We start from the raw sequence: 26,434 nt of genomic DNA, 5'->3' as shown, positions 1-26,434 counted from the left end.
GGAAAGAATCAGGGATGGATGGATGGATGAAGACTGTCAGGAATTGGGATCTGTGGTTTTTCAGTCCCTTCTGAACCTGCATTTGGATTGGGAAACATTTTTCCTGTGCACAGCAGTGAAGAGGTGGCTGCTCAGGAGATGACTCGGGGCTGGATGAGCAGAAATTCAGGACAGTATTAACAGCTCACCTGCCCATTCTGCTGGAGCCCAGGGCCTTTCCTGAACAGCAGCACGACAGAGTTGCTGTATCTTGGAATAAAAAGCCCAGCCTGTGAACAAACTAGAGCAATTACAAATATTCACTCAACTTTTTTATAGGGATCCTGCCAGCTACCATCTCCACGGACTCTTGGAGAACGCTGGGGGATGGTGGGGCAGTCTGGAGGGAGATTATTCAGTTTAGATGAGCCCAGGTCTGTGGGGTTTGGATCATTTAACTTCAGATATTGGCAGAGTGGGCATCCACCCACCCAGCCTCAGGCTCCCTGGATGGAGCAGAACAGGGCAAGGGTTTTTTAATGTCTATTTCAGACAATACCTTCAGTTTGGAGTGACTCATGCCCTGAAAGTTCCTGCTTCTCTCTCCAGGTGAGGAAGGGCAATCAGTGTGAAGATAGGTGTAGATGTTTACATTACAAACACATGACTTTTGCCCACAGATCCCCAAATCCTGTTCCTGAGCCCTGGGGGTCAGGCAGGTCTGGATCTGCATTTTCTTTTGGATTCCTGCTGTTCCTGTCATTGACTGAGCAGATGCTTTGGATTTGAATTTCATCCAGAAGGCTTAAATAGCTTAATGGGTAAATTTTGGAACATTTTTATTAAAAAGAACTGTCTTCCCTCAACCAGGCTTCTTAGATGGAAAAAGAAATTAAAAGTAGTCAATGACCAGTAGTTCAGGGAAAACCACAAGATAATTTACACTGCAGGTAGTGGAGCCTGCTTCTTTCCCTCCTTTCTGTCCCTAACATTTTTTGGGATAATTATTGTTGTTCCTCTCTTATTTTCCCTCAGCCATGAGGGTTATTGCAGCACTTTGCTCTGTAATTGCAGATCTATGCACTGTTGATCCCAGTGTTGCAGCATCCCTCTATTCCTGCAGCAGCCTGGATTCAGGTCATCACTCTTGAAATGTAAATTTTAAGAAATTTAGAGGTTTTAGAGGAGATAAGATTTTAGTTACAGATAAGCCTTACTAAAGTTAATTAAAATAAATGAGTAGGCCTTGATGAAGTTAAGAGTTAGTAGTTAACTAATAATTGATTGCTTGTCAGCACAATGTTTGGTTAGCTGGGTTTATAATGAAGAATACAGAAACTGAAAAATAGCTTTTAGGGACATAAGACAATTGTGGGCCTCCTCTGTTCTGAAACCAATTGAAGACAAGGAATGGGAGTTCTACCAAGAGTTCATTTGTCATATTTGCATTGAAAAGGTAGAAAGGTCAGAACGAGGAAGACTTCATTTACTTCCTCATTTTGGGACCCCTCCCCACGAAAGGGACATCAACCCATTTCAAGGGACAAACCACGCCTGCTAAATGGCTTTTGAAATGATCAGCATATGAAACGAGGAATGGGATGTACCAAAATGATGAATATGTATTTGTATTTTGGGTATTCAATACTTGTATGGATAAAAGGACTCTGTAATCACTTGGAAGCTTCTGTGTGGATTTGGGAGCGATCACACACACAATAAACACAATAAACACACACTTTCTAACTTTAAACTGTTAGAGAGTTTTTGTCCATCACAGTTAGATATTGGTATTAGATAAATATCCTTTTTTTTTTTTTAATAAATCACTCTGAGATTCCTGGAGATGAAACTCAGCCTTGGCTACTCCAGTTGATCATTTAAGGAGCAGAAGGTTCTTACCCAGCCACCAGAGCTGTCTCCAGCTCATTTGATGCTTCTCTTTTACTTGTGTGGCATAACTGAAATTCCAGGGTTCTCTTCTCCCTTAAAAACCCCAATTCATCTCTTTTTTTTTTTTTTTCCCAGTGGAAGCATTTGCAAGCCCCTAAGGAGTTAAGCAGCACAGCTGCTCAGCTTCCCTTTCCCTCTGGCTCTCCAAGCCCTTCACAAAACACTCCTTTTTCCCTGCTCTTCCAACCCCTCCCACGGAAATGGGACAATCTGACTAAAAGAAGGCTCTGGAGCCTCCGAGCTGCTGGAATGATTTGGCCAAGTTGCCTTTGTTTGACAGGGATGAGCTGGGAAAAGACATCTGCTTTCCTTGTCAAACGATGGATCTGTCACTGGCAGGATGATGTTTGGCAGGAAGAGAAAATGGAGAGGTTTGAGCAGCTAAGTGGGAGGCAGGAGAGTTGGGCATTTGCCTGCACCTCATTTATTTGGGAAAGTCTCCCAGGGACATGTGCTGCTGCCCATGGTCCCTCACTGGTGGTTGGTCACAGAGAAATTTATTTATTCACAACGCAAGAGAGGTAACAGAAAAAAGCAACTTTTCTCTGTTTAAAAATCACTGGGTTTGCAAATCCTCCTACAATGGGTACACAGGAGATTTGGGGTGTTTTAAACTTGGATTGTCTTCCATTCTGTCTATATTACTGATATTTAAAATTTACTTCCCCGCATTTTCACGGCATTTGTAACATGGCTTTGGATTCTTACACAAAGGTCCTTCAGAAGAGCAAATAATTCTAATACTTCATAAATACTCCCTTTTTAAAAACTGTATTTTCCCCAGGCCTCCAGAGCTTTTGCAGCTTTTAAAAGCCTTATTGTTGGAAATTGTGTTACTCATCACTATAGAAAAAAAAATATTTGGTGTCTTCCTTTTGTTATTCTTGCACTTTTACACTGCATTTTTTTGGCTGACTCAGAGGGGTTTTAGGAATAAAGCTGTGTTTTCCTGAGGATGTTTAAAAGGAAAAAAATAATCTGAAAATGTAGTTTTAAGACAGAGTTCAATGAAGTTAGGAAAAAAATCAGAGCCAGGGTTGTTTTGAGAGAAGTTCCTTCAGTCCTGTGTTCCTACAAATAATGAGTATGGATGAAAGCCAGAGGGAGGTTGGCTTTCTGATGCTTGAAATAAGACCTGCCTGCTAAAATCTTTCTTTTCCTTTGGGGTTTATGTGAGAAAGGGTTAAAAAACTTCATCTCCACCTCAAGCAGTGACTGAAGTCAAGTTACAGAAACTCTAGGAAGGGAACTTGCTCCCGTCTTATTGCATTCCTGTTTTGACAGAAGCTGTGGGAAGGTGGGGATGGGGAGAAATTGTCACTCGGAGCTGGGAGTGAACCTGTGTCCACTTCTACTGAGCTGCACAGAAATGGGTGAGGGGTGGGATTGCATCACCTGAAGATTTCTCAGTTCTTCTCCTCCTCTGTTTGACCCCAAATCCTGTTATCACTGTGGCCACCTTGGCTCTCATCTCTGGAGTCTCCATCCAGAGAATTCCAGGTGAGCCCAGGAACACCCTGGGTGTTGGATTTTTGGTTTTGATTTAGAGATGGTGTAATTGAGAGGTGCTTAAAATTTTTAATTTTAGTTTTATGTGAAGAGTGAGATAATACAGATGTTATAATTATTATTAGAAGCTAACTATTTTTCAGTTATAATACATTATAAATGTTTCTTGGCTTATCAGCTTTTGCTGCACTGTGTTGTAAATGCCCTAAAGCCAATCATCTAAAATTACCCCTTGTGGGTCATACTACAATGCATCTTTCCTAGTTCTATTTCTCCAGAGTATCCAGTCTTATTTGTAAGGTTCTCTTTTGAAACTTGCTTCTAGCTCCATTTCTCTCTCAATACTGTCTTATTCTATGGTACTTGTAAGCCAGCATTTCTTATCTCAAGGTTTGCACAGGGATGCACACACTGTGTGAGCCTTCTGTCAGGCTTGGAGAATTCCCTACAAATCCATTTCCCACACCTGGGATCATTTCCCACCTGCCTCTGAGGAGCTGCCATGTGTCCCCTGGACATTCTGGCCCTGCAGGTGAAACTAAACTGAGTTTCTGCAGCTCCTTCAGTCTGTGGCAACGCTTGGAATTATATTTCATTAAAGAGTGGACACAAAGGTTTAATTTGCAGCAGCAGACTGCACAGTAATCCTCTAACAATTCCTGGGATCTCTTGGGAAGGAAAACTCTCGTTAATAATATTCTGGTTACAACTCTGTGCTACGTGAGACTTACTGCAGAGCTCAGGGCTGCAAGAAATCACATCCAGAAAAACATTCCCTTCATTTTTCTACTCACTCATCAGAGCAGGAGTGGGAAAACCCCCGACAAGCCCACCACAGCTTTACAGGGTGTTCTGGGCATGCCAGGAGGGATTTGTGAGGGGTGGTCACCACGTTTCAGCTTCACCCATAATGGATATTCCCAAGAAACTGGATTGCAGTTCACCCTCTGATGTTAACATGAGCTAACCAGAGCTCATCATGCTTTTTGCTTTGTATTTATTTTTTGGATGGGAAAAGTGAACTCATGTGCTCCCAACCCTTCGTCTGTGTGGCCAGTTGCCCACTGCAGCGAAAGAGGCTGAAGCCCAAAATTTCTGCCTTTTCTATAGGGAAAAAAAACCCAAACAGAACAACACAATATAGTAAAAAACATCCTGGAAATGGAGCATTAGTAAAATAAATTTGTACAAAGATGTCTATAAAGCCTAATTCAACTTTTCCAGGAGGAATAGACCAAAGAAAGATGATTATTTAGCCCCTCCTCCAAGGAATATCCCCTTTGCCAGGCAGGACTCACAGCTCTTCAGGGCTTTTTCCAACCATGAGCATTTTGTCATCTGGGAGGGGAATTAAGGCAGCTGAACTTGTTCCCTGATAACCACCCCCAACAAAAAAAAAAAAAAAAAAAAAAAAAAAAAAAAACCCACACTTTGTTTCCTAATGATGCCCAAAACTGTGATCTTTTTGGGTTATTTTTATTCCATCTGCCTTTGTCAGCCTGTATCAGTGACTGCTGTGACATGTGGGGGTTATTGCTGCTATCACTGAGCAGGTTGAAGGAGGAATGAGGAATGATAGTTATTTATTTACTTATTTAGTTAATGTGCAAAACAAGCCATAAACTCAAAGTCATCCAGCATAAATCTGTTGCCCTTGATTGAGTTAAAAGTCTGTGGACATTAAATTCACACATCACTGACCTTTTCCAGCTGAGTGCTGGGTATTTAAGTTTGAAGCCATCCAACCACAGGCAGTGGAGTGGGATGAAAGCCTTCAGAGCTGGTGTTTGCTTTTCTCTGTGGACTTGGAGGAATGGTAAAAAAAACCAGGTCAGACTAAACACAGAGCTCTGACTCAGCTAAAATTGAGGATGATGTGTCCCACTGACAGCGAAGCTGAGATACATCCCACTCTTTCTTTATGGGATCATAAAATCATTAAGGCTGAGAAAGATCTCCAAGATCATCCAGTGGAGTCATTAGCCCAGCAGTGCCAAGGCCACCACTGGCTCATGTCCCCAAGTGCCACATCTACATGGCTTTTAAGTATCTCCAGAGGATGGTGACACCTCTGCCCTGGGCAGCCTGTGTCAGGTTAACTCTTTCAGTGAAGAAACTTTCCCTAATATCCAAATTAAACATACCCTGGTGCTAATTGAGGTCCTTCCCTCTTGTCCTGTCATTTCTCACTTGGGAGAAGAGCCACACTTGGCTGTCCCCTCCTGTCAGGAGCTGTGCAGAGCCACAAGGTCCCCTCTGAGTCTCCTTTTCTCCAGGCTGAGCTCATTTCCAGCTCCCTCAGCCTCTCCTGGGGCTCTGTTCCCTTCCCTGGACACACTCCAGCCCCTCAGTGTCATTCTTGTCATGAGGAGCCCAAAACTGACCCCAGGGTTGGAGGTGTGGTCCCACCACTGCCCAGCACAGGAGACAATTCCCACCCTGGTCCTGCTGGACACCCAATTCCTAATCCAGTCCAAGTGCCACTGCCCTTCCTGCCCACCTGGGCTCACGTTCAGCTGCTGTCACCAGCACCCCCAGGACCTTTTCCAGCCCCTCTGCCTCAAACTGCAGTTTGGCTTGGGGTTGTGAGCACCCAACTTCTCTAAAAGCTCACAAGAAGTCAGCACCAGCACCACAAATCCAAGATCTTCTGGATTTTGGCATTTAGCTGCTGGACGCTTTTTTCAGAGTTTTGCCTAACATAGATATATTTTCTTTTGAATTGTATGTCAAAAAAAAAAAGATGATATTTTAACAATTCTATGTATATTTAAGTCTACCTGAGCATGTCACAAGCTCACTTTTCAAAACAAAGCCTCATTTGTTTTTTAAAGGTGATAAAACCAGTTACTCAGAAATAAATATTGGACCATTAAGGTGAATATACAATTATCCAGCTCAGGCATGGGATTTTGGTGAAGGGAAGAAGGGTCAGTCAATTGCTAATGTGCTTGGTGTAAAATCTACTGCCTAAAAAAATTCAGATATATTGTAGAAGTACAGAGTGCTTTGCCAGCCCTGATCAAAGTTAGAGTTTTATGAATTAATTTATAAAGTGAAAACCAGAGGTATTTATAGATGTGAGATGAATTTGGGAAATGTTTCAGTCCAGAGAGTTAAAACTTCCCCTTGAAAAAGTCAGAATGTTTTGAAAACATTTCAATCTTTATTTTTCCAGCAAATGTTCAGCAAATCTCTCACGCTTCCCCTCGTGCCTTTCTAAGGTTAAAATAAAATGGCAAGAAGAACTGTAAATCAAAACAAAATAACTCTATGATATTTCAGATGAGCCAAGATGAAATTTCCAAAGATCTGTTTCCCTTTGGGGAAAATAAATATTTGAGAATGAAGACAACTCCAAATGACTCCCCTTCTTCTAGTGTTTGTATTTTTGTTTATTTTTAATTTGACTAGAAAACCACAATTATTTGTTTATACACTACTAATCAAGGCCCATTCCCAACCTAAAGGAAATTAAAGTCTAAACCAGGCATGGCATGAAACAGGGAAGAGAGAAGGATAGGTTAATAGGAAGTGGTAAGATTAATGTGTTAAATTATTTTATAGTCTTAACCCAAGTTCACATCAAAAAATTGTTCCTTCAAAGGATTGCTGGACTTTTTTTTTTTTGTCTTAAAACCTTAACTGGCAAATATATCAACAGAGCAATGCATTTTGAAATGAGACAGGAAATTATTTTTGTTTTCTTAATTTATTTTTCTCTGCCTATTTCTGATGAAAATATATGATTATCCCAAAACCCTCAAGAGGGGGCACTGAATCAATCACTCCTCCTGTCTCCTCATGATCTGTTCCTGAAATTCACCCCACGGATGTTTTTTTCCCACATTACATTTAACAGGGACAGTATCAACTCAAGCCAAGGCTTGGCGCTCTTGACATCATTCCCTTCTCTCCACCTCTTTGTAGTTGGATTTCTGAAAAGTTTTTCCCTTTCCAATCCCTTTAAAAGAGCAGGGAGCAGCCTCAGGTTCTGCCCATAGCAATGGTCAAGTTGTCCCCTCCAAGCTGAGAGTGTGCTGGTGACAAGGGGACACTGAGATATGTGTGAGTTCCTTTCTTTGGAGTGAAAATCACCATTTCCATGTTTTATGACTGAAGCAGTTCATGATTTGCACATTATGAGCAGTCCACATTTAATTACCTGAACGTTTGTGGCCGTTGTTGTATTACAAACACAACTTGATTAGGGCTGAATGAGGAGAAACCACTTGAGAGGGAAAAAGCCTTGTCACTGGGAATTTCCTGCTTTTTAGCTCCTTGATCTCCTAATCTGCATCAGAGATTCTGTTCTTATTTGATTTGGGGTTTGTTGTGCTTTGAATTAGTGTGAGAGCCAGGGAATAAACCACGAAGCACAGATCCCACTGCTCCTGGCATAAATATTAAAGCTGCCCTGCCCTACATAGCCTACATTAGCCAGGCAGGGTTCCCAGAGAATAAAGCAGCAGAATTGCTCCTGATCTGTTGGAATCCAAAATGCAGGAAACTCTCAGAACTTTGGAGCTGTAAGCCAAAGCTTAGAATTAAACCCAGGGTTTGATCTGAGACCTTGGAAAAGGCTCCCAAACTTAGGTGCTACAAGTGAGAATGTGGATTTGTAATTAAAAGCAGAGATATGTTGAGCTAAGTAAAGGAAAGTTTGGAGTTTGAGAGTTTAGGATGTAGAAAAAATAAAAGTAGTTACAGAGGTAAACAAGGAGTTTAGAATGCAACATTGTGGGTTTGTGTGTCATAACATGATCGGCTAAGAAAGCTCACACTGTAGCATGAGTCCATAAGACTAAATATTTAAGGATTAGGTCAAAAACATAAATATTCTTATTGGCAGTGTTTTATTGGTCAATAACTCCTTAAAAGGTCTTGTAACTAAGAAGGTCTTGTGACCTTCTAAGCCATGCTGTAAGGATGTGAGCTGAGCTCACTCTTCCTGTCTGTGTAGAAGATAAAAAAATTAACCCACATCATCAAAAACAATTCAGAGGTCCTGTCTCAAATTCCTTCCAAAATTCCCCATAAGGGAATTATCACGCTGATCATCAGAAAAAAAATAGGTTGTGAGGATTTTTCCTAAAGAAATGGAGGGGAATGCTGATTTTTCAGCAGGTTCTGGGTTGCTCTCCTTCCTCTTGAGCGAACATAAGATAAGGCTGGGTGCACATCTGTGCAATGGTCCTGGAGAGCTCCAGCTTGCTCCACGAGGCCATGAATGTCCAGGAATGCCTCCCTGAGGATGGGATTTGCTCAGTGTGTCCTTCTGTGCCCTCCCTGCAGGCGTCCAGCACGCGGCCCGAGTGCAGCATCATGCAGGAGATCGAGGAGGAGCGCAGCCAGTGCCTGGCAGAGCTGACCTGGGACAACCAGACCTCAGGTATGGCAACACTTCTGTCCTTCCCTGGCCAGCAAACCTGTCGGAATCTGTGGTATTGATGATCCCGAGACTGTAGAAAGTCTCTGTCTTTCTGCCCCGTTGCCAAAGAAGAAGCCATAATTCGTCTGTGCTGGTTTCAAGGTTGTTTATTCTGTTTATCTCTAACATGTTCTGCTGCCCTGCCGCAGCTCTGTCCTGCAGGGCAGCGTGTGGGGCTCTGCCCTCAGTGGGATGTTACAAACATTAAATACCACAAACTACCTGTGCTGGATCTACAATAACGTGCCAATATCTGTCACCTACGTTGAACAGTGTGTCCCCAGCCTAAACCAACAGAAAAATGCCAACACCACAGTGAAACATGGAGGGCATGAAGAAGGAGAAAAAGGACAAGGCACACCCAATTTCCTCCATCTTGTCCCCTTTGGACCCCTTATCTAGAATCCTCAAATTTTACTTTTGCACCCGTGCCACACTTAATTATTACCCATATCAAACACTCAGAGCTTGTAATTCATCCTGTAAGATTGAAAACTCTTTTCCATGGACAGAGATCACAGACAGTGTCTCTGGGGGCTGTGTCCAGGGGGGTTCCTGACCCCCTGCCAGGGTCCCAGACCTGCCAGGGCAGCCAGAGGGAAGCCCTGGATTCCCACACAAACCCACCTTCCCCAGCCTCACAGCTGCCTTGTCCAGGCCATTTCCCAGCCCTTCTGCTGCTGGGCAAGGATTCCTCCAGCTGCTCTTCAGGAGGGAGAGAAATAGGTGCTTCTAATGTCAGCCAAGAGTTCCAACAGCTCTTCAGGTTCCCTTGCAGCCTCCTGGCTGGAATTGCCTGAGTGAGGTGTTTCAGTGGGCTTAATCACAGTTGTCCACCTCCCTGAACTGGAATTTTTCCAGTTTTTCCTTGGGAATTGAAAGCCAGAAGTTCTCCAATGTCTTGGATCACTCTGAGGGAAGTCATTGTGACCATCTCCTTTGATTTAACTGGCTTCCCTTCCCTATGCCAAAACTGCTCCTGTCCTGGGAGTGAAGCAGAGGGTGCTCCAAGGCTGTGAAGTGTAATTTTGGAGTTGGGAAAGGCAGCTGAGATCTTCTCTGTGGCAAGCACATTTCTCTCCCTCAGGATTTTTCATAGAGGAGCACAGAGGAAAGAAAGAGAAAACAATTTCTATTTCTGTTCCTTCTTTTTCCTATGTGGAATATGTTTGAAGAATTGTTTACCTGGGGTGATTGCTTGGTTGGATTCTGGTGAGGATTGTTTGGGCCTGATGGCCAATCCAATCCAATCCAATCCAGTCCAATCCAATCCAATCCAATCCAATCCAATCCAATCCAATCCAATCCAATCCAATCCAATCCAATCCAACCCACCTGAGACTGGACTCTCAGAGAGGGTCATGAGTTGTGTTAGAGTCAGAGAAAGTAGTATGTAGTTTGAGTATCCTTCTTTTATACAGTATATTAATGTATTTTAGCATAGTTATAATAAAGAAATCATTCAGCCTTCTGAATTGAGTCAGACATCATCATTTCTTCCCGTTGGGTTCACCTACATTTGCAATACCTCTCCTTGTTCATGGAGCACTCACCACACTGAGAAATCCCCCTGGAAGGGTCTCCAGTCTCCTTAACCCTCTTCCTGCTTCAATGATCAGGAAATGAGGGAGGTTTTGGTGCTGCCCCATCCCATCCAACCCTGTCCTGCAGCAGAGCTGTCAGAACCCCAAATTAAGGCATCCAGCTGGATCTCTCCCCTTCCAAATGCCTTTTCAAGTTACCAATCCAGTGTCTGTCAGCAAAAGGTATTTAGAGACCTAGGTGAGACTGCCAGGATCCAAAAAGCAGGGATTATTTTGCTGGGAAAAGGGCTGGGAAGATGAATCTGAACTCCTGCTTGAGATTTGCATCCCTCCTCCCAAAAGAGGGGAAAGTGGAAGAGGAAACTCTACATTGGCAATGTTTGCAGCCAGGCCACAGAGTGAAGGGCTGAGCTGATGGAGCAGAATCCTGGGACAAGCTGATCCCAGGAGGAGCTTCTCTGGATGCCAGGAAGGCTTTTAGCCCCTGCTCTTATCTACTGAGGGATGGTTGTCTTTGATTTGGAAGCTGTTTCAAGTGCCCCTGTACAGTTAAATGGAGCCTTTTGAAGAAGTGCTCTTCTGGAATCCATTGAAGGGAGAACTCAGGGTGAATAAAAAGCTTAATCTGAAAGCCAGCTAAATGCTTCATTTCATTTTCATGGATATTTAAAGAAATTAAATTAAATATAATACATTAAAAGGAGAAAAATTTGTTGAAGTGATTATGTTTTTTTTTTTTTTTTTGCTTTTCTAAAATGATTTTTCTCATTGGAAAGTATAATCCAAAACAGTTTTTTTTTATTATTTTCCTTGCAACAAGAGAATTAAACCATTGGAAGTATTTTTCCCAATTCTGAAGTAAAGACACACAGCCATGTTGCAAGTCATTAATACCCAAAGCAAGTACATGGCAATCCTTTGGAGGCTTTTTTTCCTTGATAGAATGCTGGAATATTGGACTGGGATAAAGCTGCATTTCCACCAGTCACTTCTGGTGAATTGGACTGATTCTGAAATTGCAGATTTAAGCACAGGAAAATGGTTTTGTCCATGGAGACAGTTCTGCAACTGGAATGACAAGGGGGAATGGCTTCAAACTGAAAGAGTGCAGGTTTAGATTGAATATTAGGAAGAAATTCCTTCCTGAGAGGGTGGTGAGGCCCTGGCACAGGGTGCCCAGAGAAGCTGTGGCTGCTCCTGGATCCCTGGAAGTCTCCAAGGCCAGGCTGGACAGGGTTTGGAGCAACCTGGGATGGTGGAACATGTTCCTGCCCATGGAAGATGATCGTTCAAGTCCCTTCCTTCGTGGAAAGCATTTGGCATCCATTTACCCCAAAACATGAGCAGGTATTTAGGAGCTCAGTAACTGACTTTATCATCCAGACACTCACAACTGCCCTGGAGGCGACAGAACAAAACAGATTTGTTGTCTCTTGAATGGGTGAATGTCGATGAGTGCATGGAGAGCTCTGTTATGTGCTGTGTGCGCAGATAATTTCCAAATGCCTCCACAGGATGTGTTTTCCCTTCAGAAGTGTTCACAAGTAGATCAAGGAATGTTTTTTTTCTGGAGTGGGACTCCATAACTCAGTAAGTGTGGCTGAGCTGTAAAATCAGACTTTGAACTTTGATGGGTGGGGGCAAGGGGGGAGTTTGTTGGAGAGAAATCTCATGAAGGTGATGATATGAGATCGTATGAAGGTGATGACTGTTTCATCTGAGTGTTGCTGGGAAGGGAAATCCTACTAAAACTCAGAAGGAAAACATGATTTTAACCCAGTTCCATCCCCCAGAACAGGAGAATGGAAAGCAATTGAGGCTCCCTGTGATCTGCAGTGTAAAACTTTGATTTATGGCCAGGTGGTTGTGTTGCCTTCTGTAATTCCCACCCTTCTCAGGAACAGGAGAATCACTTGAGGTTTAATGAGCAATTCATTATCCTTTCTAATCAAATGAGTGGAAATAAACACAGTGTCCGGGTACATTCTGGAAAGAAAGCTTTGTTTAGGAGCCATTATCAATTGTATTGATCAGAGGGGTTTAATCACAGCTGTAATTTGATGTGTCAGGCAGATTAGTCACTTGTTGAGAGCACTTGATGGTGCTGAGGTTGATCACTGGCTTGGGTTAAGCAGGTAGATTTCCACTGATAAACAATAACATTCTTCTTAACCCTCTTTTTTTTTTTTTTTTTTTTTTTTCTTCAAACTCCCACCCCTTCCATACAGGGTCTGAACATGCAAGAAATCCAGATTGAATTTCTTCCTTCACTGGAAGTGTCCAAAGACAGGTTGGACAGGGCTTGGAGCAACCTGGGATACTGGAAAGTGTCCCTGCCTTGGCAGGGGGTTGGAAGGAGATGACCCATGTAAATCTATTCTCTTTTAGGGTGTGATTCAGTATCTGTGGATTTACCCATCTCTGAGGAAGTTTGACAATTACACTTGATAATTTTAAAGGTCTCTTCCAACCCTGATGATTCTGTGATTCTACAGTCCAGGGGTCACTAAATATTGCCTTGTTGGAATCTGTGCTATTGATGATTCCAAGATTGTAGAAAGTCTCTGTCTGTCAGCCCCGCTGCCAAAGCAGAAGCCATAATTCGTCTGTGCTGGTTTCAAGGTTGTTTATTCTGTTTATCTCTAACATGTTCTGCTGCCCTGCCGCAGCTCTGTCCTGCAGGGCAGCGTGTGGGGCTCTGCCCTCAGTGGGATGGTACAAACATTAAATACCACAAACTCCCTGTGCTGGATTTACAATAACGTGCCAATATCTGTCACCTACGTTGGACAGTGTGTCCCCAGCCTGAACCAACAGAAAAATGCCAACACCACAGTGAAACATGGAGGGCATGAAGAAAGAGAAAAGGGACAAGACACACTCAATTTGCTCCATCTTGTCCCCTTTGAACCCCTAACCTAGAATCCTAAAATTTTACTTTTGCACCCGTGCCACACTTAATTATTACTGATATCAAACACTCAGAGCTTGTAATTCATCCTGTAAGATTGAAAACTCTTTTCCATGGACAGAGATCACAGACAGTGTCTCTGGGGGCTCTGTCCAGGGGGGTTCCTGACCCCTGCCAGGGTCCCAAACCTTCCAGGGCAGCTAAAGGGATGCCCTGGACTCCCACATTGCCTGACTCTGATGAGGAGAAGTTTATTTAATTTGTTTCCCAGCACAGGAAACACTGCAGAAGATGCAGTGAGGGGGAAATCCACAGGGAAAAGCAGTTGAAGCTGTCAGTGAGTACAGAGGAGAACCAAACAGCACCAAGATCAAAGTCTGGGCTTTTGAGGAAGTTGGTAACCATCAGAGGACACCCAACAGCCTCTCTGCAGGTGTGCAGGAAGGAGAATTTTATGGCCTTGGTGGCAGGGCTTGCCCAGTTTCTGGAAGGGTGTGTGGGGTGCAGTTGTGTTGCAGCACAGGGCTGGGTTTGGTGAGCAGCACTGGCCTCGCATTCTTCTGCTCTGTGTTCTTCCCATGCTGAAATAACTGGCAGAGTCATCAAATGCAACATGGGATTCAACACAGGGGTGGGGTCTTTGCCATTAAAATCAGGAATAGGTAGACCAGATTCACATGGGCAAACAACCATGGCATGGGAATGACTTTTGGTAAGGGATTTTCACATGATTTTGGGTATCTCTGGTGTGTTCTGACCAGGTGTAGGCAGTTCTTTCAGGATGTGATGAATCCTGTTCAGATTTTGTGTGTTGTCAAGATATTTAAAATGAGGGGATATTTAAATATTTAAAATCTTAATGAGCAGCTCAGGTGTGTAGGGAAAAAACCACATTTCACAGAAAATCTCTGTGCTGGTGTTCAGTGGCTTGGAGGGGATTTGGCCAGCTGAGGTGATATCATGACAAGGGGGTTGAACAAGATGACCTTTAAAAGTCCCTTTCAGCCCAAACTCTTCCATGATTCTGTGTTTCAGAAGGGAGGAATGCAATCCCAGCCTCACTGAAAGTAGGGATTTAGCTCCAGGTGCTTTTCCAGCTGGGATATATGTGTGCAACAGGGTGGCTGCTCAGCTGACAATGCACTGAGCAGCAGGAGGGAAGCTCTCCCAAGGGCTGGGATAAGGGGCTTTGCTTCCCAAAAAACCCTCTTTCGGGTTTTTTGGTTTTTTGGTTTTGTTTTTTTTTTTTTGGAGAAAGCTTTGTTTTTCCATGGTTTTAATTTACAAACAGTTCAGCTTGAACCAAAGCACACAAATGAAATGATAATAAATTTTTAAAAGTAGCCCTCTCCTTTTTAAAAAGGCAGGAAAATCAATCAGGTCTAGGTCGGCTGGCTCAGCTCATTATCTGTTGATCCATTATTGCTAATTAATTTGCTCTGCAATCAGATACTCTTTCAGAAGCAGGAGAGTTATTTAGGGGATAACAGCTGAATAAGAAACCATGACTCGTGTCTGGCTGGGATGAGCAGCTCTGGACACCAAGAGCTGTGCAGGAAGCACGGCCTTCGTGGCATCAGAGAATCATGGAATGGTTTAGGTTGGAAGGGACCTTAAAGATCATCTCATTCCAACCCCCTTTCATGGGCAGGGACACCTTCCACTACCCCAGGTTGCTCCAAGCCCCATCCAGCCTGGCCCTAGTCCTTCAACACTGCACTTTTCTGTTTGCATTCTAGCCTTGTCTGTCTTGGAAACAGAATAAAACCCAATAAAAAAAGTCTGAAAAATGGAAAACATGGGGAAAAAAATAATGCCATTCCCCCTCCCAATGCCTGCTCACATCTGCTTACCCAGCACATGGCTCACACTTGTGAGATAAAGATGAGTTCTGCAAGCTCATCATCACCACTGTGACATGGAAAAAAAAATCCAGGTGAGAAATGGCCCATGCTGTTTGAATACTGCTTTTGCTGTTCCACACTGGAACTGGCAAAAAAAGCCAAATTTGGAGCCTGGGGGGATCTCTGTCAGTCCTCCCTAAAAAAGTCCAATCAAGTTTGATGGGAGGAGAAGCAGCGAACATATGGAAATTAAAAATCAAGCTGGAAAAAAACATTGATGAAGTTTAAATTAGGAGCCTGTTTATTCATCACCATCTGTTTATAGTGCAGCAAGATAAGAAATAATTAATAGTTCCTTGCTTGGAAAAGTTCAAGTGAATTCTCACCTCCCCGTTGCATAAGCCCTCCTGAGGCAGATGAGGTGTCAGTGGGATTTGTGGGACAATCCTGTTATCAGCAGCTCTCCAGGTGCTGGAGAAGGCTGATCCAGCTCAAAAATTCCAGAGATTGTCCAAACTAGGGTGGGGAAAAAATCTGTGGATGTGGCACTTCAGGATGTGCATCAGTGGTGAACATGGTGGTGCCAGGTTGGTGGTTGGATTTGGTGACCTCAGGGGTCTTTCCCAACCTCAAGGATTCTCTAATTCTGTCATTTCAGAGCTGTGTAGAGCTCTCATAAGTCTTGTGCCATATTAATCAACCTCTTAAAAAATCATGGGACAACAAGATTTGTCTGTTGGTCTGCTAAATCAAAGCCTAAATCAACATATTAAAAAAAATCCAGTTTAGCTCAGTCTAAAATGTGTTTGATCTTGATGGTCTCTGTAAAGGCAAAAGGACCTGCTGGACTTTTTGCCACATTCTCTTTTATTAATTTTTGATTTAATTTTTAATTTTGCTGGAAATTTTGCCACATTATTTTTCATTAATTTTTAATTTCCTTTTTCCCCTATTACTCCAGCCTAGGTGATACAAAGGGTCTCTTAGTTTCATTCTTGCTCTGACCAGTAGCACTGAGCAATTCCCAGATGTGACATCAGTCCCCTCCATTCCTTGGCAGGGTGGCCTCTCCTACAGTAGAAAACAGTAGAAAATTCAGCCATGGGACATCAAGACCTTAAACCCCAGACTCTCATGTAGGATCAGTAACAAAATCAAGCTCCCTTTTATTTAACAAGAATTTTTCTCCCAGTTCTTTGGCAATGATCACAATACACAGCAGGTCAGGTCCTTCCAAATGCTCTTCCTTCATTCTCTCATCTCTCTGGGACTCTTCCCAAACCCTTTCATGCTGCAGCTCTTACAGAGGTGGATCCCACTCCCCAAAAACTCAAATTAAAGAAATCTGCCATGGGTTTTTAGAGGAGAACTTTTGCAAACTCTGCTGTGAAAGCTGAAACATGAGGAAGAAGCATCATTGTCACGGTGGTAAAACCAGCCTGAACCTTCAGAACCAACCCCAGGCTTTGCTGTTGGCTGCTTTGATCCAGCCTGAAGCTGATGCTGTTCTTCCAGACCAGGAGTTTCTTTCTGAGGAAACAGTAATCAGAAAAATTTTCCTTAAAAATGGTTCTTTTTGAGTCCATCCTTGCTCCATGGGCAAACAGCCATGGAATGGGAATGACTTTTGGCAAGGGATTTTCACTTGGTTTTGGGTATTTCTGGTGTGTTCTGGCCAGGTGTAGGCAGCTCTTGCAGGATGTGAAGAATCCTGTTCAGATTTTGTGTGTTGTCAAGATATTTGAAATTACATTTAAAATCTTAATGAGCAGCTCAGGTGTGTAGGGAAAAAAAACACGTTTCACAGAAAATCTCTGTGCTGGTGTTCAGTGGCTTGGAGGGGATTTGGCCAGCTGAGGTGAAATCATGGCAAGGGGCTTGAACAAGATGACCTTTAAAGGTCCCTTTCAACCCAAACTCTTCCATGATTCTGTATTTCAGAAGGGAGGAATGCAATCCCAGCCTCACTGAAAATTGGGATTTAGCTCCAGGTGCTTGAAATTGGGATTTAGCTCCACCTCTCCCGTGAGCACTGCTAATTCCCAGTTAAATTTTTGGGATGTGATTCAGTGGTGAACACGGTGATGCTGGGTTAACTCTTGGCCTCAATGCCTTTAAAATGTTTTTTTCCAACCTCAACAATTCCATGTTTCCAACAATGATCTCTCAGTTGCTTGGCTGAGCCCACCCACCAAAAACGGGATGAAATTCCAGCCCAGGCCCACACAGCACCTCATCACCCCTCCCTGTGGAGTTCAGAGCTGATTTTCACCTTGACCTCACCTTTCCACGGATATTAAGATATTCCAACATCTGTTTTCTGCCTTAAAACACAGCAGGGGTGGAGGCTTTGCCTTGGTTTTGCCTGTTGCTGGAAGCTCTCTAACAAGCAGCAGGGTTTGTTTGACTTGGGAACATCTGTCCCAGGGTTTGTCAGGATTAGCAGCCACTTAGTGGACATAAATTTATGTTGGAAAAGGCATTTAAGTTTGGAGAATGTGCCACACTTTTATATGCCAGCAGAAGTTTTGTTTCCTTTTTTTTTTTTTAACATAATAGATAAATGCACACAGCCTTAGCTGTGCTAAGAGGTTATAGAAATAAGGAGAAAGTGGCCTTGGTGCAATGCAAAATAAATTCCAAGTATTTTCAAAGCTCTGGATAACAGCTCAGATTAAATCCATCCATGCAGAGGTTTTATTTCTGACAGCAGCCTGTGTTTGTCCCTCTCAAATCCCATGAAATTTTTTGGTTAAAAAGACTCTCCTTCCTCATCTTTTCATTTAGTTTTTGTATTAATATTGATTGTATCAGAGCACTTTCATGTTGGTATCCACCCTTTTTACCTGGGGAAAGTACACTGGGGAATATTGGACACACCAAAAGTGAAGTTGGGAGAAGCATTCCTAAAGGTTGAGCCTCTCATCTTTGCTATGAATTTCTCTCTGGAGATGCCAATGTGGGAAAAAACCATCTAGGAAGGTACCAAAATTCAAAGTCTGATTTTCTGTAAATCCAGTTGTCTACAGCTCCTGGAAGAGCAGAGGGCTTTGAGTGAGGAAACCCTGGAATAATCCTTTAAGCATGCTGTGTGTCAGAGCAGTGGAGATCTTGTTTAGAGGCTGCTGAGGAGATAAATCATGGTTTTGGCAACACCCTGTGGAAAGCTTCGTCTTAAATCTTGGATCTTTCCTTTCAGTTTACATGTTCTGGAGTTAGGCAGAAGAGCTCAGCTCACAAATTTGATTTATGAAAAAGAGGGATTAAAAAAACCGAGTGTTTATTTAGCATGTTGGTTTAAAAAGGCTGAAAGATGACAAAATTTTTTAAAAAACAAAATTGTTTCCCAATAGATGTTGATGGAAAATCTCATAGGATTTTCATGCTTAAAAATCATCTTCCAGCAACAGTCACTGGTGATTTCTTTCATGTTGATTAGACTGACTCAGTCCTGGGGGTTTTAAGGTGAGGTTTCTTTCTTATGTCTTTGAGTCAGATTTCTGCAAACATTTAGGAAGAAAGTTATTTTTTAATATATTCCTGTTGAGTGCCTGGACAGCTTCTACTTGCAGAAGTATAAACCAGGTTTAATAATAATTAATGGTATTCTTGTTATAGAATCATGGAGTTGTTAAGGCAGAAAAGACCTTTAAGATCCTCAAGTCCAGCTTGTGGGAAAAATTAAATCACAAGCTTGCCACAGATATTGAGGCAAAGTCCAAAGCAAACTTTTCACTCATCCTGAATTTTGGGAACCTTTTTGCTTTCTGTGATTGCTTTTCTGCTGGACTGGAGCTGCAAATCCCTCAGTGAGTGATGAGCAAAGGAGCATCAGAGCAGCAGCAGAGCTCCTGGGTGGTGGGAAGGAGATGCCACCATGCCAGGGTGGCAGCATTGTGGCTTTTCTGCAGCTGCTTGGCTTCTCTGTCACATCCTGCTTGGAGGGTTGGAGGCAGAAAATACCCAAACAGGCAAAAATTAGCCAAATTAAACACAAAGATGTGGAAAGCTGGGAGGGGATGGGGTTGCTACAGAGCAGATTGTCAGTGGTGATACAAATAAAAAATAAAAAATAAATAAAAAATAAAAAATAAAAAATAAAAAATAAAAATAAAAAATAAAAATAAAAAATAAAAAATAAAAAATAAAAAATAAAAATATAAAATAAAATAAAAAAATAAAAAAATAAATAATAAAAATAATAAAAAATTAAAAATAAAAATAAAAAATGTGATGATATGGAGCTGGGGGAAGGAGAGATGCCCAAAGGATGCTGGAGTGTGAGTGGGACTGGGGACAGGAGGGTACAGCAGTGATTTTTTCAGGGAAGGGAAGGAGGGTGCACTTAGTGAAACCTCAGAGCCAAAATAGCCCCAGAAAACCCAATCTGTCACAGAAAAATAGGATAAAACCCTACTCTGCAAGCCCAGGGCAGGATGGGGTAGAATTAAGCCCACCAAAATACAGGGGGGAAATGACAGGGAGCTGTTTCCATGCTGGAAGCCACTGAATAGGCTGGAACAGTTCAGCTTGAGAAGAGATGCCCAAGGAGGGATGTTAAAGAGGATTTTATGGGTTTTTCTCCCAAGGTAAAGGGATATTGTGGTTAGGCTGTGAATATTTCTGTATTTGTAAAAGAACTGAGCAATTCCTAGTGAAAGCAGCAATGAGCAGGTTCAGAGTGAATTCAGAAAAGGATATAATTTTTCTGTCAGTGGACACTTAAATTGTGCAATGCCTTGGCACGGGAGGTTGTGAATTATAAAAATTTTCCTGGGTCCAGAATCAAAATACAATTGCATTTAATTTACAAGATTTGTGGCAGAAAAATAATCTATCTAGGGTATTTTTTATTATTTCATGTAACTATTAAATAGAAAATTATCCCTCATTTGGGAGGTCTCTGCTCTCTGGAGTCTGTGGTGGCAGTGGTGACCCAAGGCTGATGGTGGATTTTCCTCCACTGAGATTAAATCCAAACTGCCTGGGTGGGGCTGAGTTATGGATTGTTGCAGGCAGCATCTTTTGGGGTCTGTTCCCCTCAGTCAGGGAGAGATCAGGGCTCAGCTGGGACAGGGAGATTGCTGCAGGGATATTTGGCTGTAATGGGATGCTTGTAACGAGGCAAGCCACAGTGAGCACCAAGGCTGGGCTTGTCAGGGGGACAATAAATATCACCCCGTGGCTGTTTCCAGTCCTGAGAGCTTGGAAACTGCCTGCTGGCATGAAATTGGAGTGAAAATGAGATTTTATTGCAGCACACCAGGCTGTGATGATGCCCTGGGATAGCTCAGCCTGGTTTAACTGAGCTGTGCCTTTGCCTTGCTGTTATCCCGGAGGGTTCTGAGAGCTCCTGAGATACCTCAGGTGTCAAATGGGCATCCCTGCATCTGAACAGGGAGTCCAGGAGCAAAATGTGTGGGAATGGCTTTCAGAAGAGACCTGGAGTGACCCCAAGCATTAAGGGGTGTGAGGGTTTGGGGGGTGGTGTTCCATCAGAGGTTGGTGCCCTTGGAGTTCTTCTCCAACCTCAATGATTCCATGATTCACTGAATGCCGAAGACCACCCTGGGTCAGGGGTGGCTCCATGTGGTGAAAAAATCTCTCCTCCAACCCGTGCTTCCAAAGAAAGGCTCAGCAGTCTCTGTTGTTTGGTCTCATGGTTGTTTATTGCAAATTATCTAAAAGATTTTCTTCTCTGGCTGCTGTGGTTTGCTCACAGCTCAGGCAGAGGCACACACACACCCTGACATCCTCTCTGACTCCCGACTGCTTCTTCTCTCCCCCTCTGCCCAGGGCTGCTGCTGTCTTTTATATGGTACATTACGTGTTACATGGTTACAGTTTGTCCCCAATGCCTATTACCTATATTAAATGGTGCTTTTCTATCTTTTATATGGTACATTACGTGTTACATGGGTACAGTTTTTCCCCAATGCTTATTACCTATATTAAATGGTGCTTTTCTACTCTGAACCAATCTATGAGTGCCAACATCACCAAGAACATGGAGGTAAGGAAGAAGAAAGAGGGAGGACAGGAAAGGCCCAAATCCCTCCATCTTAAAACCTCTGACCCCCAAATACAGGACTTAAAACCCCCCTGTACAGCACTCAAAAATTCTTCCCTTTACTTTGCGACTACTTCTACTATAATATCTAAACTTTTGTGACTTCTTGTTCTTCCTGCAAGGTTGGTAAATAGTTCCATGGTTCAAACCCAAAATCACAGCTGTTTCCAGCTGCCTGCCAGGGTCTCAAATGCTTCTGACCAGGGCCTGGAACCTCCAAAAATGTCTGAGGGACATTCTGAGTTCCGACAAGTGAAGACTGATGTGCTGAAAGGGTTTTTCCCTGAACTGGGAGTTCACCTGGCTTCAGAGAGTGCCTGGTGCCAGCCTGCTGCCATTCACCCCTTCTCCAGCCAGACCAAATCCCACCTCAGGGCTGTGCCAAAGCTCTGGAATTCATATTTATTCATGAGGGAAAGTTATTCTCTGCTGCTTCCTAGATAAGCTTTGACCACAATTTGCTGGAAGTGTAGATATGACTCCAATAAATGGGTTTTTATGCTCCAGTCTGCCAGTCTGCAAACCAGTGTGAGAATTGACCTGTTTTCTGTTTATTAACCTTTCAAAGGGACAGGAAATGAGAGCTCTGATCCACTTTTAGCAGAGCCAGTGGGAAAGGTGTGCCTGATGCCCTGCAGCCACTGTAGCACTGGTCTGCAGCTTCTTCTGAGCCAGAACCTCTTAGAGGAGGGCTCTGCGTGAGGCTGGTGACTTGTTGGGGGGATATTTGATTTGCAGAGAGGAAGGCTGAGCTGCTGGATAGAGGGAGCTGAGCTCCAGCTTCTTTAGAGACATGAAGGATCTCTCCCTGCAGCCCTCCAAATAAAGATATTCAGCTCCAGAAAGCACTTCATGGTCTGGCAAGGAAGGGAAGGGCTGAGGGTATGGGAGTCACAGTTTAAATAATTTAAATGGAAAATGTTGCCCTAGTTTTTAAAAGTCTTACATTTTCTTTTCTAGTTCTTTTAAAAGTTTTAAAGTTATTTTAAAAGTCTTCTATGCCTTCTGATGTTTATATATTTCTACTAGAGTTCTCACATACTGTTCATGTAAGTAATGATTGTTTTGCATTCTTCTTTGTAAGAGAAGAGAAGTGATAGACTGTTGGTTTGACCAGTGTGGTTAGAGAGGTAGCAATTTCATCCTCCAATCTACGGTCACTTTTAGAATTCTATATATTGTGAGGTCAGAAATAAAATTAAGTCTTTTTTCCTCTTGAACTCACCAAGCTCCTGTGTACTCATTTCGTGTCCAATAGCAACAGAAAAAAAAAAAAACAATCAAACGAAAAAAAAGAAACAAAACCCAAAAAAACCCTTTTTAAAAAAATATTTATTTGATTTTTTGAAGCTTATTTTTATAATGACAAGAGTTGAAATACTGCACCTGTGGCACCCAGACAGGTGCTAAGTGCTGCTGATTTAGAAAAGCCTCACACTAAGTTAGATATGGTAGTTAGAAAAAGTAGGTTTATAGTTTTAGAATCTCCTTTCAATAGTATATTACTGTATTATAGTATAGTTATAATAAAGAAATCATTCAGCCTTCTGAACTGGAGTCAGACATCGTCATTTCTTCCCGCCAGGTTCACCTACCTTTACAATAGGTGTGTTTTTAACTCATTGGCACTTGCTGCACCGAGTGAGGATTGATAAATACCTTTGTGTCCTCCCTGCAGGCACTGAGTGCAAGGTAGAAGATAATATTTATAATTAATTAGTTAATGGGGAAGCACTTATCAATCCTCAAACACGATGTGAGCAGCCCAAACTTGTCATCTTTGCTGCAGCCAAGTGATGCCACAGGGGAGAGAGGGATTTCCTTCTTTCAAGGCACAGTGCAGCTGTTTCTGCTCTCAGATGGATTTTTGCCTGCCAAGCCCCCAATCCCAGCTCTTTTCCAGGATAAAATCTATCAGTTTGGGAGGAAGAAAAGCATTTTCTGGAAGGCTCTTTGATAAATGTTGTCTATGTACTGGGTCAGATGCAAGGGCACAAAGTTTTACCTGAAATTGTGATGAGATTATTACAGCACTGGACTGTGCATATAAAGCATTTTGCAGGTATCAATCTTCAATTGTTCAATTTTTCCAATTATTTAAACTCCAGTTATTTTACTCTACTCACTAAAAAATTACTGATTTTCCTGAACTGCAGATAATTAGCCCAAGAAAGACACAGACCTGTTAGAAGAGGTTGCCCAGAGCAGCTGTGGCTGCCCCTGGATTCCTGGAAGTGTCCAAGGCCAGGCTGGATGGGGCTTGGAGCAGCCTGGGACAGTGGCAGGGATGTGGAATGAGATGATCTTTAGGGTCCATTCCAACCCAAACCATTCCAAGATTCACTGATCCTGTGGTGAGAGGCACTGCCAGCCAGAGTTCTGCTTTCCATTCCCTTCTTTATTTATTGCAGAAATATTTTCAGCATGTCTGGGGCAATGATGAGAAACGTTGGTGTGCTAAGAGCTAACAGGCAGGTACAAGGTGTGTTTACAGAAGCAATAATTTGTAAAAATACACTATATGTGTCTTCCAAGGCCAGTTTCACTTTCTTTTTATCAGAAAAAAAAAAAAAAAAAAAGCTTTTTATACAAAACTAAGCACCTAAAAGCTTTCTTCACACATCACAGGAGGTATTGAAAAATGTCAACAGAGAAAAAGATACAGCTCACCAAAACTCTCAGAGTGCATAATTCAGGGCATTTAAAAAGCCATCTGATGCTATCAGATGGCTTTTATTTTGTACTATAACCTATCGTGAGGTAATGGCTGCACTCTAATTTATTGCACTTGGTGGAGGGAAAGATTGTAGAATGTGAAATATTCTGCTGTGGAATCATTTTCCATGGAATCTTTAATATCCTGACACTGTTGGAGCTGCTGGCTGTTTGGTGGGAGATAAGTGTGAGCTGTGAGAGCAGAGCTGGGCACCAGACACAGGGACCTGGAATTTGGCTTTTAATGAGCTCTGCAGGAGAGCTGCACGAGGGAGATACCATCAGTTATTCCAGTTTTCAGGCTCTGATAAACTCAGCTCAGGACTTCATTATTTGAAAAGTTCAGTTTGTCCATGAAAGGAGGTGGGGGGGGGTAAAAACCTGTAAAATCACTTTGAAAGCGAGCTAAGGGTTCTTTTTCAGCTTTAAAGCATTTCTGTGTGCTCTCTATTGATCTGAGACAGATCTGCCTCACTCTGCACAGGCTGGTGATGACTCCAGCCCTTTCCTTAGCTCAGGGAGTAAAAGATGATTTAAAGGAGGAATTTGGGTGTAATTACTGAAACGTAAATTTTAAGGAATTTAGAGATTTTAGAGGAGCTAAGATTTTAGTTACAGATAAGCCTTACTAGAGTTAATTAAAATAAATGAGTAAGCCTTGATGAAGTCAAGGGTTAGTAGTTAACTAATAATTGATTGCTTGTCAGCACAATGTTTAGTTAGCTGGGTTTATAATGAAGAATACACAAACTGACAAATAGCTTTTAGGAACATAAGACAATTGTGGGCCTCCTCTGTTCTGAAACCAATTGAAGACAAGGAATGGGAGTTCTACCAAAAGCTCATTTGTCATATTTGCATTAAAAAGGTAGAAAAGTCAGAACGAGGAAGACTTCATTTACTTCCTCATTTTGGGACCCCTCCCCATGAAAGGGACACTGACCCATTTCAAGGGACAAACCACACATGCTGAATGGCTTTTGGAGTGATTAGCATATGAAACGAGGAATGGGATGTACCAAAATGATGAATATGTATTTGTATTTAGAGTATTCAATACTTGTATGGATAAAAAGACTCTGTAATCACCTGGAAGCTGCAGTATGGATTTGGGAGCGGTCCCACACACAATAAACACAATAAACATTCACTTTATTACTTTAAACTGTTAGAGAGTTTTTGTCCGTCACAGTTGGATATCGGTACTAGATCAATATCCATATTTTTAATAAACCAATACCAAAAAGTGCAGCCTGACAGGGGTTCTCATAGCTCCCTTTGCTGGCATGTGAGGAGTCTTTCCTCAAGGTTTTGTCACCACTTTGTTCCTCACACCCCAGGGTCTCTCCTGTGGGGCTGTTGACCTCAACAGTGCCTGAGTCACATCTGGGGGAGGTTTCCATCTGGTGGGCTGTGACAAATTACTGACAAATAAAAAGGTGCTGGGAAAAGGGAGCTCTGCTGACAACCCATCCATCTCACCCAGGCAGCAACTGAAGTGCCTGGCTGTTGGAAATATAAAGCAGGGGGGGAAATGTCAAAATTCTGCTAAGAACTCTAAAAGGGTGACATATTGATGTAAAAATGTGTTTGAGTCCTTTTTCTTTTTTTTTTTTTTTCTTTTAATTCAAATCTGCCAACTCCTTTTGGCTTCGACAGTAATGTTACATGATCCAACAATGCAGCATGCCTGGGGTGTTATTAATGCTTTTTGAGAAATAAAAGGGCAAAATCAAAACACGAGAAATCTGTGGAAAGGACGTGGCATTTTTCTTTCCACTAAAGCTTTTATTCTATCTAGAAAATCTTCAGCCATGCCTCATTTTGACAAAACCTCGTGTTTTCTGCCTGTGTTGGTTATTCCTTCATTCCTAGCTTGGATGTGCCACCTTCCCTCACTCTTCCCTAGGGATCCTCTCCCGGCCACAGCACAGCCCTGCTCAGCCTCCAGCAGTGGTTTGTGCCTTTTTCCTTTTTAAAGAAGAAAACTGCTTCTGACAAAGGGATTTTAGTCCTTGATCCCTTGATTGTCACCTGTGTCCCCTTCCTGCTTGGAGTGATGCACAATGGGAAGGAAAAGATGATGGCATTTGGGGGAAACACAGAAGGAAGGGGACAATGCCTCACAGGTTCAGATCAGGTGTTTTAATGCAACAGGGAGTGACAAAGGGCAAGGAAGAGAGATATTTAATTAGGAATTTCTGCCTTTTTAATCCAGGAGAAGACACTGGTCTTGTATCTAGCCTGATTTGCCTTTTTTTTTTTTTTTCCTTATCTGCTGTTCTATCCATAGTGAATTCTGGAAAATTACAGTGCTAAATTTTAGGGCCTGGGGGAGCTAAAAGCTGCGTGTTTAAAGGAAATATTCAGGGGATTTTGTTCCAAAAGGTGCCTGTGCCAGGGTGAGGGTCTCAACGCACCTTTGCAGAGCTGCTCTGCTGCATCCAGCACTCCTGAGTGCTCCAGCATCTGCTTTAT

General features: G+C 42.6%; 1 protein-coding gene across 1 annotated transcript in view; it reads left to right on the top strand.

The window, feature by feature from the left end:
• VIPR1 (vasoactive intestinal peptide receptor 1) overlaps window positions 1–26,434 on the top strand; it is a 114,066-nt gene that overhangs the window by 35,610 nt on the left and 52,022 nt on the right. The window contains exon 2 of the mRNA XM_030264178.4: window positions 8,737–8,833. Within this exon, the coding sequence (XP_030120038.4) occupies window positions 8,737–8,833 (97 nt within the window). The remainder of the gene's footprint in view (window positions 1–8,736; window positions 8,834–26,434) is intronic.

The sequence above is a fragment of the Taeniopygia guttata genome, chromosome 2 (genome assembly GCF_048771995.1).
Source record: "Taeniopygia guttata chromosome 2, bTaeGut7.mat, whole genome shotgun sequence".
Classification (NCBI taxonomy): domain Eukaryota; kingdom Metazoa; phylum Chordata; class Aves; order Passeriformes; family Estrildidae; genus Taeniopygia; species Taeniopygia guttata.
The sequence above is the reverse complement of the archived record's forward strand: the minus strand, read 5'-3'. Positions and strand labels throughout refer to the sequence as shown.